General features: G+C 45.9%; 1 protein-coding gene across 2 annotated transcripts in view; it reads right to left on the bottom strand.

Moving 5' to 3' along the window:
* Positions 1-126: 126 nt before the first annotated feature.
* The window catches only part of ryk (receptor like tyrosine kinase), a 57,257-nt gene continuing 44,861 nt past the window's right edge, over positions 127-12,522 (bottom strand). For both annotated transcript variants that reach the window (XM_035413505.1, XM_035413506.1), the window contains 5 exons: positions 11,752-11,884; positions 9,274-9,383; positions 8,810-8,969; positions 5,902-6,038; positions 127-4,388 (listed from right to left, as the gene is read on the bottom strand). In XM_035413505.1, coding sequence (XP_035269396.1) covers positions 4,277-4,388; positions 5,902-6,038; positions 8,810-8,969; positions 9,274-9,383; positions 11,752-11,884 — 652 coding nt within the window. In that variant the 3' untranslated portion in view covers positions 127-4,276. The remainder of the gene's footprint in view (positions 4,389-5,901; positions 6,039-8,809; positions 8,970-9,273; positions 9,384-11,751; positions 11,885-12,522) is intronic.

Genomic DNA, 12,522 nt, shown 5'->3' with positions numbered 1-12,522 from the left:
TCAGCACAAACCGTAAATGCAATTTGGCACACATTTCCTGTCAAAGCAAAAATATTAGCGTGTAGGTGTTGGAAAGGTACACATTTGGCCCCTTAGGGCTTTAAAATTGGCAGCCACTCATTTATATAGACAGGTTGGTGGATTGCTTTATTATTGTATGTTCAATAAACATTCAGTGACAAAGTTTAACAAAGCTGACATTTTAAAAGTACACAGTCTGGATTTACTGATTTCTTTTTACCAATTTGTACCAATTTAGCAGCAGAAACATGCAAAAAGAATCTTCCAGGGTATCCAAGGTTTTAGAGACTGCATGGCTGAGAAATTTGTTGTGCTTAATAAATTAGACTTTAAACTTTTCAAGTGCTCATGTAGATTTTTGGACAAAAGCAAACTGTTACCATCTAACGGAACTCTAATGATTAACAATGGGTCGTATGGCACAATTTAAGAACCCAAGCAACAAAAGCAATCATCACAAGTCACCACGATCACCTGATGATACAGATCACCTTCCACGAAATTTTGGGTTACCTCATAAACATACAGCCTTGCTAAGCCAAAGAATAATTTTCTTTTTTTACAGTAATACAAATAAAAAATAAAATATACAGGTAGAGCTGAAGTGGCATACCCTGGTTGCTCCACAATGGTCCAAGTCTGAAAAGATCACCTAAAATTTGTGCATTTTCATTACAGATTTTGTACAGTACCTGTCAGATTACATGCTATTGTTGTGTAAACCCTGAAAGTCTGGAACGCAAGGTCCATTCAAACATACGCAAGCTTTGTGAAGCATAGACTCAACTTTTCTGTATAGAAATGGTGCCTTAATACCAGTGCTGCAGCCAGCAGGTCAGTGACATCACAAGTAACTGCCATAGAACTACTGACAAAAGAATTATTTTGAATATTGAGCTGTAAGAAAGAACATGATTTTACTCCAGGAGTGTCAAGTTTTCATTTTCACTTTCATTTTTTGTGTGCTTTTAAATGCAGGCGGCGAAATGTGATCTGAATCAGCACTTCGCTAATAGCACACAGGTTAAGATATGACGCGTTTATGTTTCTGGCCATCATTGACACTAAAAGATGAAATCAAGTTGCAGGACTATTTGTATTCATTGCTGACCAATAAGCAGAGTATGGGTTCTTTAGCAATCGTGTCCTCCATAGCATTTCGTGGGTTACTGAGTATTCAACAATCCGATATACATGTGTATGCCCAATCTAAGATAATACTTTAAAACTATTTTTTTTTTTTCGAATGGGAGATGAATCAGTCGAGTGAGATCAAGGACGAGTTCACTGCTCAGTACTTCCGTGAATCCCCACCCCACCCCAGCTTACTTTTACATGACAAATTCTCATATGTTCAGTGACTGCAATGAATGTCTACATGAGCAAACGTGCATCATCCTTAAGCCCCTTTTCCTGTTGAAAAGGGCATAAAAGGCCAACAGCAATCAGAAGGCTTATGGCATTACCCCAGTTAACAGTTATGGAAAACAAAAAATTAATGAAAAACCATGTGAACTGGTGGAGCACCCTGACCACAAATCTCAAGAATGACCTCTAACTGAAAACCCTGTGTTTATATATATATATATATATATATATATATATATATATATATATATATATATATCGGGGATTGTGAATGGGAAAAATCACAGCAAATGATGCAATACAGATATAAGGGGAGGCAGATCTTCAGACAAAGCCTTTTAAGTCCAGCTGAATTTCATTAAGTGACATCCATGTGTCCAAGTTTCAGGTCTGCACCTGTTCTCCGCACTGCATTCTGCAAAACTACACCAGCTAAGTCACAACCGAGTGGATATTTCAATGGAATATCTCAAAGGTTTGTTGAGTGTAATGAGCCAGAGGCAGAGAGGCAGTGTGCAAATGCAATAGTGCCGACATGTAAAATGAGCAATCGGTGTTCGACAGCAGGTTTCGAAAAGACCAAAAGCTTGGTCTTCCCCATTTCTTTTTTCACCAAAAAGGGAGAGCACTAAAATGTGTCTAACTATTAGATGTGTTGGACTTTAGCTTGTGGTGCTGGCATTCGGAAAGCTGGCTGTGTCACTGAAGAAATGCAGGAGTACAGGAGAAGCTTCAATCCTAAACATTATTGACATGTAATTCACAACTACTTACAAGACTTGCCTGAAATACCGGTTTAATCTGCATAATAATACGTACCATACCGATTCAAGACTTAATAAAACCCTTTCATTGAGGTATCATGTTCAGAGACGTCATAGAGACCTACAGCCAAAATAAAATCTTGGGAAGTCATACATCTGAGGCTGTTAATTCAGTACTTTTCAGATTTCGCACTGTGTGACTGATGAAGAGATGAATTATGCAGTAGCTTTATCCCCAAGCACTACTGTATGTGCAAAGGAATAAAAAGTCAATGCTGGTTCTGCTTATTTGCCAACACCAACCATTAGCAATGAATAGAGCCACCAGTTTGTCTCCTCTTGTTTTCTCGCATGGTACTTCAGTCCTCTGCCAGCGAGTGGTCATTAGCCTCTTTGTCAAGCCCCTTCTCAATTATCCCATTTGCACTACCTCAGTAATCTAAATTGATAAAATAATTGCTACTAATTAAGCACAGGCAATGATTTCCAACGATGTTTACAAGCGACACTCGTGTTCAGTGTGATTATTGCTATCAGACGTACTACAGTATTTTTAAAAGTCGTAAAAAAGGGGCATGTTAGATTTTCTTTGAAGAAATGAAAGCAGTTATATAACATTTAACTTGCACAAAAAAGTTAAATGAAAAAATAAATTAATGATTCAACGAATTAACTAATCATGGTCTTCAATCAAGACTAAGTAGAATCAGGCGTCTTTGTGCTCGGTCAAACAAAAACCTGCTTTATATGGATGCATTTTTATTTTTATTGCAGTGATACTCAATTCAAGTCCCGGAGAGCCACAGAGTCTGCTGGCTGAATCAGACCTAAGAAACCAGGTGACCCGAGTTAACTGTAATGCTTAAACTGATCAGTTGCTGTGTTACTCAAGTACTGAGTAACAGCAAAAGCCAGCAATCCCTGTGGCTCTCCAGGACCAGGAGTGAGGTCCAGGGGCTCAAAGATATGCCTGATTCACCATAATAGATCAACTAATTGTTTTCATACTTGACCGCACCATTGAAATACAAGTTTAAATCCCTGCAGGTCACATGGTGGAGACAAACTTGTGGCCCTAGCTATGAACAATGTCCGGGTGCATGGGAAAAGAGCATAAGAGCATTTGCACATACTAAACCAACTGAGAATTCCTCTCTCTGGGTATGCCTCTTCAAAATCAAAGGATATATACGGTCCCAGGCTCTCTTCCCAATTTTTGCGCAGATTTTTGGGCATGTTGTGTTACCAAGGGTGACAGTACTCCAACAGGGCTTGAATCCAAGGAAATGTATCAGGATTTATCAGGTTCAAATCTCTGGTGAAACATTTGTTGCATGATTCAAAAAGAAAAAAAAAAGCCAGAACCCATCATACTCGTCCTCAGAGACTGACTGCAGTCCTCTGGCCAGAAACCCATTCTAGTCAATCACGAGAAATATCTGACCTGTGCTTTCAGCAGTGGGGTGAAATAAAGCTTTGTGCTCACAGTAAACATGCCATTTTCTATTGGCTTTGGCACGTTATTGAGGTCAAAATCCTGGAGTCATTCTCTCACAGAACACATCACATCTAAAATCAACGAGAAAAGTTTTTTTTTTTTCTCCAAGATACACAAAACTGTACAATATATGTATATATATTTTTAAAGTCTCTGTACAAAACAGCCCAGCTTCTGCAAGTGTGAATCCAAAAGCAAAACAATAGGGAATAAAAGCGCTGCAACTTTTCTTATAAAAGGCAAAGTTTTATAAAAGACGAAGTGTGCAATCACGCGTGCGGGCCATTGGCATCGTCGCGACGCCTTTTTCCAGCAGGAACAGATCGTTTTTCACTTGCGACATTTGGCGCAGGCAATCGAAATGTCTTTGAACGGTAAAATCCTCGATTCGACCTTGAGGCAATCACAGCTTTTCCCTTCAGAGGCTTTGTCTGAACCAAGAAAATTCCAGAAACTTAACTGGGATTAGGAGTTGGTTTTGTAAAAAAAAAAAAAAAAAAAAAAAATTAAGTGAAAACTTATGAAAGTTTTTCTTGAGCAAGGCACGATATTGGCGAAGGCGTGTTCAGCTGGGGTAGCGCTGTTAGACAGCTTCGTTCGTCCTGGGAAATCCTGGGACCGGATTTCAAACGTAGGCCCCCAGAGCGGCGTGGAACTCGGTCAGGCACTGCACCAGCTGCTGAAATTTAGGCCTCTCCTCGGGGTCAAGGGCCCAGCAACACGCCATCACTGCAAACCTGGGGGAGGAGCACCAACACGGCTTTGTCTGAGCCTCTCTCTGCACTGACAAACATCACACGTTCAGACCAGGACCTTTCTTTTTCGTGGAAAACAAATCGGCAATAATTGCAACCCCAGCGGACATGCACATTTCACACAAAATACACTCTCCAGAAGAAGAAAATATTTGGTCTGTGGAGATAAGACCACTGATAAACAATGTGCTGGTTTCGGATTTGGAAAACAAAGAAAGCCGAAGCAATGTAGAGTATTAAAAAAACACCGAAAGCAAACACTCCACCCTTCTCACTTTAGCGTTCGCCATTGTGCGACTCGAGTACACACTCGTAACCAATTCAACGCCCAGTGTGTGAAAGTGTGCAGCCGGGGTTATAGATCACTGATTAGCCCTTCCTTTCTCTCGCCGCGCCGCGGTCTTGACGGACACGCATCAGATTGCTCGGCCGCGCTGCCGCGCGATAGCGGCCCCGGCGGCGTCCTGGCACGGCCGGCTTTGTGATTCCTGGCCGGCGCTCCTCCCGCCGCTTCCAACCGCGCGGCCGGTTGCAGGATGTCGATAAGGCCGCGTCCTCGCCGCGCTGATAGCCGACGCACATCTGAATCGGGGTTCAGGGCTCTCTCTCCCCCGAGCGCGCGACCCATCGCTGCAAAGCCAGCCGTGCGCCACTGGCCTGTCTCAAGGAGACCTTGAGCGGAGGGATTCCCACGCAGGCCTGACCTCTCCAGGATAAGTAAAGAGGCCGAAGGCACTGTGCCCAGTAAAGGGCCAAGAGGCCCATTATCGTCAAAGACAAATCACAGCATTGCAGTAATATATTTTCCAGCAATGAATATCCTTAAGTTACTTAAGAGATGGGCTAAAAAATACAGCGCCCTCCATAATGTTTGGGACAAAGGCATATTTTTTCTTGATTTGGCTCTGTACTCCACAATTTTAGATTTGTATTCCAGACAAGTTTGGTTTGTAATCAAAGTGCATATTCTCAGCTTTTATAAAAGGGTATTATCATACACTTTGGTTTCACCGAGTACAAATTATAGAACGTTTTATACATAGCCCATTTCAGGGCACCATAATGTTTGGGACATATTAATGTTATGTTTAAAAAAAAAAAAACATTAAAAGTCAAGTTTAGTACTTTGTCGCATATCAGGGGCAATGTATAAAAATTTCTACATGGTGAAACAAAAATGTATGAATACCCTTTAATAAGAGCTGCGAATCTGCACTTTATCTGCATGTGAACAGTTTCACTACAAATCTAATATGGTGGTGTTCAGCAGCAAATTAAGAAAAAATGTCCCAAACATTAGAGGACTCTAATGAAAAGAAATGTACATTTGTAGAAATTTAAAAGAACAAACTGATTTGAGTATAAAGCGTGAATCAAATAGAGACCTGGGTGTACCAAGTTTCTGGTGTTGATAAGGTTCTCCTACAAACCATTAATCACAATCGAAAGCAAAGGCTCCAGAACGCGTAGAGGCGCGGATGTAGGCGGGGCTTACAGCTCATCTGGGCAGTTGATTGGCTGCGCTATTCTATAACCGTCCTTCAGGTAGGCGGCCATCTCGAAGGGGTCGATGTCCACGTAGGGGGTCTGCCCGAGGGTCATCAGCTCCCACAGGCTGACTCCGAAGGCCCACTGCAGATCGGCGGGAGAGGAGAGGAGAGGCAGGGACGGAGACGACAGGCATCAAACACAGGGGCGACATAGCTCAGGAGGTAAGACCGATTGTCTGGCAGTCGGAGGGTTGCCGGTTCAAACCCCGCCCTGGGCGTGTCGAAGTGTCCTTGAGCAAGACACCTTACCCCTAACCCCTAACTGCTCTGGCGAATGAGAGGCATCAATTGTAAAGCGCTTTGGATAAAAGCGCTATATAAATGCAGTCCATTTACCATTTACACAGGAACGCTCGCAGGAATGCTTCCGAACTGTTGTTGACAGCACCGCGTTGAGTGCGGTGAACAAAGAACAACCTCATGCCGCGACCTTTTCGGTACTGAAATTCTTAGCCTAGCGTCGTTATCGAGACCTTCTAAAATATAACACATGTAACGACCGAGAACATGGCTATGCTACACTGCCTACACACAATTGTGTGACTTCAGGGGGTTAAGCATATGGAGAATACAGAATTGAGTTGTCCACATACATTTTGCCCAAGGCGCTACAGAGGGGTGCTGTACAGGGTACAAACAAGCGCAAGGCGCCAGTTTGTATCCTGGGAACTTTGGCACTTCAATGAAACAATACAAGGAAATCTGTAAAGTCACAAAAAGTTTGTTCAGTATGGTCAGGGGCACAATATGAACCACATTTTTTAGCACATATTTGGTACAATAAGGGTTTGATAGGGCTGAACCTGCTTTACTCTGTGGCATTGTATTGCCAGTCAATGAGGGAAACAAGCCAACACTGCAGTGTGAATAATATAAACTTTGCCTCTCCTGAAAAATCTTAGTTTCGATTTTTACATGGTTTTCCTTAAACATAGGAAGGATTCAATAATATAATGAGCATTTGGTCTGCAATATTGACTAAATAATGAAGATCTCTGCTCCTTTCAACTGTTCCTACATTTTCAGGATTGTTACTGCGTTCTCCCTGGGTGTATGTGTGTACGTGTGCATGCACGAGTGTGTGTGTGCATGCGTGTATGTGTTTATGTGTATGTGCGCGAGAGGGTCTGTGTGCATGCGTGTGTTTTTGTGTGTGTGTGTGTGTGTGTGTGTGTGTGTATTCGTGAGTGTGTGTGCATGCGTTTGTGTGTGTGTACTCGTCAGTGTGTGTGCATGTGCGTATGTGTTTGTGAGTGTGCGTGCGCGCACGAATGAGTGTGTGTGAGTGCAAACATCATTGTTTTACCTCTTTCATATTCCCAAACGGGCAGAGGGGTGAGGCCTTGCCGGCACTGGGCCAGGGGGTGGGGGTCGGGGGGGGGGGGGGGGTTCGGCGGTGGGGGGGGGGGGCTTCCTGCCGCACAGCCCTTACAGTAAAGCAGGGCCGTTCTTACTGAAACACGTGCGGGAGGAAAGCGGGGGGAAAGCGCCCCTACCCGCTGTTTACACCTTTTCCAGGGCATCATCACGCGCGTTTAACGCTCTGCTGTCTGGCACGGCGACAGCCTCACATACACACCAGTGGAAAAGGGAAAAGAGAAGATAAAAGCCCTTCCTGGTCGTCTGCAGGCGGTTTCCTTCCCCTTTGTGATGAACCACAAAGGGCCTGAGCGCGACTGCGGGGTTTCGCATTGTCTCCCGCGCCCCCCCTCCTCCCCCCCCTCCCTGTTAGCGCGGAGACAGAGAGCCGTCAAAACGCCGGCAGGGGTGCAACGGAGCCCCTCCACTCGCAAGTATGTTTTTTTTTTGTTTTTTGTTCTTTTTTTGGAGTGGAAAGTGGAAAGAATGGGTACAGGCAGGCCTCACCAAGGGCCTTTCCTTTCCAATATAAGAAGGGTGACAGATTTAACTGGGATTTCACAGAGACCTCTGCCAAGAGTTACATTAATGCATGGACAATTAAAGGGCACATACAGCTGCCAAAAGTGGCCTTCAGTTAATATGTACAATAATATGTATTATTCAACTATTTGAATCTATTCTATCTATTGAAACTATTATTCACATTTGAATGAATGTGACCAGGTCCCCTTCATAAAAAAAAAAAAAAAAATTAAATTTTTTTTTAAAAAGGTACATTAAACTGAAATGACCTCCACTTTACTCCACTGCGTAAACAAAGGTGTTTCGGTAAACACCATGCTGCCAATGGTAGCAACGTTCTCAGTTGTAAAACTGATTAAAGTTCGCCAAATGTTTACGTTGGAGAAGTGCTGAGTCAACACAGAGACAATCAACAATCTGTCCCTGCGTGACCCCTTCAATTACTGCGCCAGCCACAATGAATTGCTTTTCATCCATTTTAATAAGTTTACCGCTATGAGCGCATGGTGCTAAAATTATTTTTTTCCATCATGGAATCCATTTAAGATTCTGGTCATTTGAGTGATGGCTCTTCTTGCAGAATTGGCTGTATTCCCAGCATCCACCTGACAGTCGGACGCCATTTTCCGAACGGTCATTCCCTACCCGGTCTGACAGTGAAGCGGCGCGAGCAAGCGGCGTTAAATCACGTCGCGTTAATTCTGCAGACGCTCTCGTCTAGAGCGGCTGAAAACGCGAAAGTGCATCCGCATGCGAATATGAACTAGAGCGCCAGACTTGGCCCACAACAGTTCCAGTCCAGGGAGTGTGAGTGTGAATGAAACTTGACTAAAGCGCTCGCCGAGTCCTGAACACACACACACACACACACACACACACACACACACACACACACACACACACACACAGACACCCTCTGTAAGGAGCAGAACGTGGTCGGTTAGCGCGCGGCGGCTCGGTCCGTCTCACCACGTCGCCGGCGCTGGAGAAGTCGTTGTTCAGCAGGCTCTCCAGGGCCATCCAGCGCACGGGCCGGTTCTCGTTGTCCCCCAGGCAGTGGTAGTCCATGGGGAAGAGGTCCCGGGCCAGCGCGTTGTCCGTGATCTTCACCTGCATGCTGTCATCGATCCTGCAAAAAAGGAGACTTCAAGCCCCGCTCGCTGTTCCTGGGACACCTGCGCGACGGTGAGGGCTGTTCCCCTGACCACACCGGTTTATGAAATGGAGGTTCCGCTCGCAGCATGCTACTATAGCGACTATCAGTGTTAGACCCCACGGGTCGATTGTGGTGAAGGTGAACCTTAAAAGGGTTCTCAGTTCTTTATACAAAGGCTGTTCTTTGATTCTTTTTCAGCTGGGCTGAGGAGGTGGGGTGGTGTGAGTGTCGCAGGTAGAGGGGTTAGGGGTCAGGGGTCGGGGGGGTGGGCCCTCACACGCAGTTCCTTGCGGCCAGGTCCTTGTGGATGACCTCTCTCCTGGCAAGGTAGCTCATCCCGCAGGCGATCTGGATGGCCATGTGAACCAGGTCCTGCTGGGAGATGGCCTGGAGGCGGGAGGGGGAGGGACAAACAGAAAGGAGGAGGAAGAGGAGAGAGAGCACCAATCAGGGCAATGAACTCATGACACATCCTGACGCCAGGGTGACTGACACACATGAAGCTATTCAACATTATATCCTTTATGATCTCGTAATTAGGGCAACCCAAGCCTTACGCACCATCAGCACAATGACTGCAGATTATGTACGTACACACAACCCCTGTGCGCCTGGGGGTAGAACAGGTTCCAAAGTGATAATACAACTTAAAAACCAAAGGAATGCTCTGCTTGCGTAAGCTAATAGTTTTTTTTATGTAATAAGATCCTGGCTTGAACCACCGCCTGTCAAACACCGAACGAAATCTGACACGAACGCATACGCCGTCCTTCTGAGTTACGCACGTACTTAACACGCTTGGACTTCACCTGGCAGCGTGACTGAACCGGGGTTAAGGTTGCCTCTCAGCCAGACAGGGCAGGCCCCGACAGGGCGTTGGCGTCACAAACGAAAACGAGGCTCTGCCGGGACGGTAACGTTCGGTCGCGAAACCACTGCCGAAAACAGTGGCTATCGGTTACCGGGCCGACCCCCGCGGTACACGCTGTGCTCGCGATACGAAGGCACCGGGGAGACGTGCCGTTCGCCACCGGAGGAACGGGCGCCAGAATCCCGTAACGATGCGGACGGGACGATCGCCAAGAACAGCTTCTCCTCGACTCGACGCGGCGCTGCTGATTTACGCCTTCGTGTTTACAGAGACGCCGTAAAAAGTGACAGCGCTCCGGGGTCTCAGTTTCGCCTGCCGCGTGAGGCGTGTGAAGGGGGGCTGGGGAGGGAAACGCAGGGACGTGCCATCCGAAAGGAACCAAGGCCTTCGCTGGACGGTATGGCCCAGCTTGGAAAACAAAACATTTTTCGATGCGTGAAGTTAAGCGAAGCCCGAACCCCCCCCCCGCCCCCACCGACGCAGTCCTAGCGATGGCTGATTGGTTTTTGGCGTCGTTCGTCAGAGACGTCCATGCCAAGCCCCCGGGGGCTGGCTCACACAATAGCCTGACTGTCTTTTAGGAGAGACAAGTCCCAGTTCCTTAGACCTGCCCAAGACTAAACATCTTCCTCAGTTTACAGAATGCGTGCTACATACCGCTTTCGTCCTCGGACAAAACAAAAAACGAGCTTTTACGAGAAAATACTAACATTGCAACTATTAAAGCTAAAGCTATTTACAATAACAATAACAAGGGAGAAGCGTACAGTTGTTTCATCTGCAGAATTTGCACTAATGCTTCTTTAAAAATTCAGATTCAACCATATTTTCGCACTGATTTATATGTTACTTTCTTATATTGATGGTAAAATGTCTGCATATAAATGGCATGGTATCACCGATGTCACCATATGAACATTTCAACTTCCATTAGATCCTTGGTTTTGACCATAACTCTTCAGTGAAAGCCACGTGAAAAAAAATTGTATGCCGAAGTACACCATTTCATACTTAACAATGCCTGAAGTTTGCTTAAGTACACTATTTTTTCACATGGGACGGCTTTAGTTTTCCCGTTTGCCGTCATAACTGTGGTGGTACGAGCGTAACAGCTCTCTAGGCCGTGGATTACACCACCTCACTGAATGTCATTCCTGGGATAATTCTGGTTGCTTTTTCAAAGTTTTGGACTGCCTTTCAGGTCTGTTTGGTATCGTTTAGCTTGAACAAGCACAAGGGGATAGCTTCAGAGCCCCAAGAAAAACTGGAGCCACCAAGAAGGAAACCCGTTCGTTCCCTTTCTTTCTCAGGTGGCTGCCTCCTCGCTAACCTTCCCTGTTTTTCCTTCTTTCACCGCGCAGGCGGCCGTGAGGCACGACGGTCAAGGAACGGGCCTCGCGGCACGCCGCCGTAGCCTTGAGCTAGGCGTTTCACCTGAGCTGCTGCTGTAAACAGCCAGCTGCGTAAATTAACTGTACGTAAAAGTGTCATCTCTACAGGTAACCTGTGCATGTTTGCTCTGGTTAAGTGCGTCCGCTAAATGCCTGCACTGTAAAAATGTAAATGTAACGTTTGTCAAACTTACTGCACTGCATTTCAGTTCAGTTCATTTCACAGAGTAGGCTGTGAATTTTCAAGTCATGAGATGTGTTGGAGGTCGTAATTATGTGCTGTCTGCCGATACAGGTTGTGACACAGCTTTCCTGGAAATGACCCAATCATCTTTGTTTGTTTTTCATGTTTTCTGTAAATCACTTTATAACTTGTAAGAAAGGTTCCATATCAATAAAGCTTTAAAAACAAAAGCAAAAACAAACAAAAAACAGAACTGCCTGGGAACCTGGATGACTGAGACAGGTGAGTAGGCCGAAGCCTGGGCCTCACCTGAGGGTTGTTAGCCTCAGCCAGCTTGCATTGCCGCAGGAAGAGCTTGAGGTTCCCCCAGCTCATGTAGGGCAGCAGCACCATGGGCTTCTCCCCGTCTTCCGTGCACACGTGACTGATGGGAAGCAGGTTCCTGTGAGCGTGGAGACAGGGAAGGAAGTCACTCAGCTTTACCCAGCCCACCAGTAACCTGTCACCTGTCTCACACACACACACACATACATACACAGAAAAACACAAACACACACACATACATACATGCATACAAACACACAAACACATACAAATACACAAAACAGGCTGTAATGCATAAAATGAAACTCCAATCTCCTGAGGCTCTCCTGGTCTGCCTCTTTATTCAGTGAAACTGTTGCTTGGACAAGCAGGTCACTCTCCCAGCGTACGGAATATAAATTGGTCGTTTACGGGAAAGCATCTAAACCCACCGCAGATTGGAAACTAAGAGACCTGAGATTGACGTTTGAACACGAAATGCGAAGAGAAGATTCCACAGGAAACGGTTGCGGTCGGGGGCCGGAGTGTCGACCGGACGCAAGGACGCCGCTGAGCTGCAGATGACTTCTCCATGAAAAGGGGGAAGCTCGGCCGTGAGCCAATAACACGGGCTGTTCTGCGAAAAGCGGGGGAGCGACCTCGGCGGCGGCGTGGTGACACCGCTACGCCCGGTCTCCACGGCTCCTGTTCCTCACGGGGACCGCATTTACAGGAACGACTCACGAAGCGTGAGGGGTTCTTCCTGCATTGAAAAGT

The sequence above is a fragment of the Anguilla anguilla genome, chromosome 4 (genome assembly GCF_013347855.1).
Source record: "Anguilla anguilla isolate fAngAng1 chromosome 4, fAngAng1.pri, whole genome shotgun sequence".
In the NCBI taxonomy this organism is placed as follows: domain Eukaryota; kingdom Metazoa; phylum Chordata; class Actinopteri; order Anguilliformes; family Anguillidae; genus Anguilla; species Anguilla anguilla.
The sequence above is the reverse complement of the archived record's forward strand: the minus strand, read 5'-3'. Positions and strand labels throughout refer to the sequence as shown.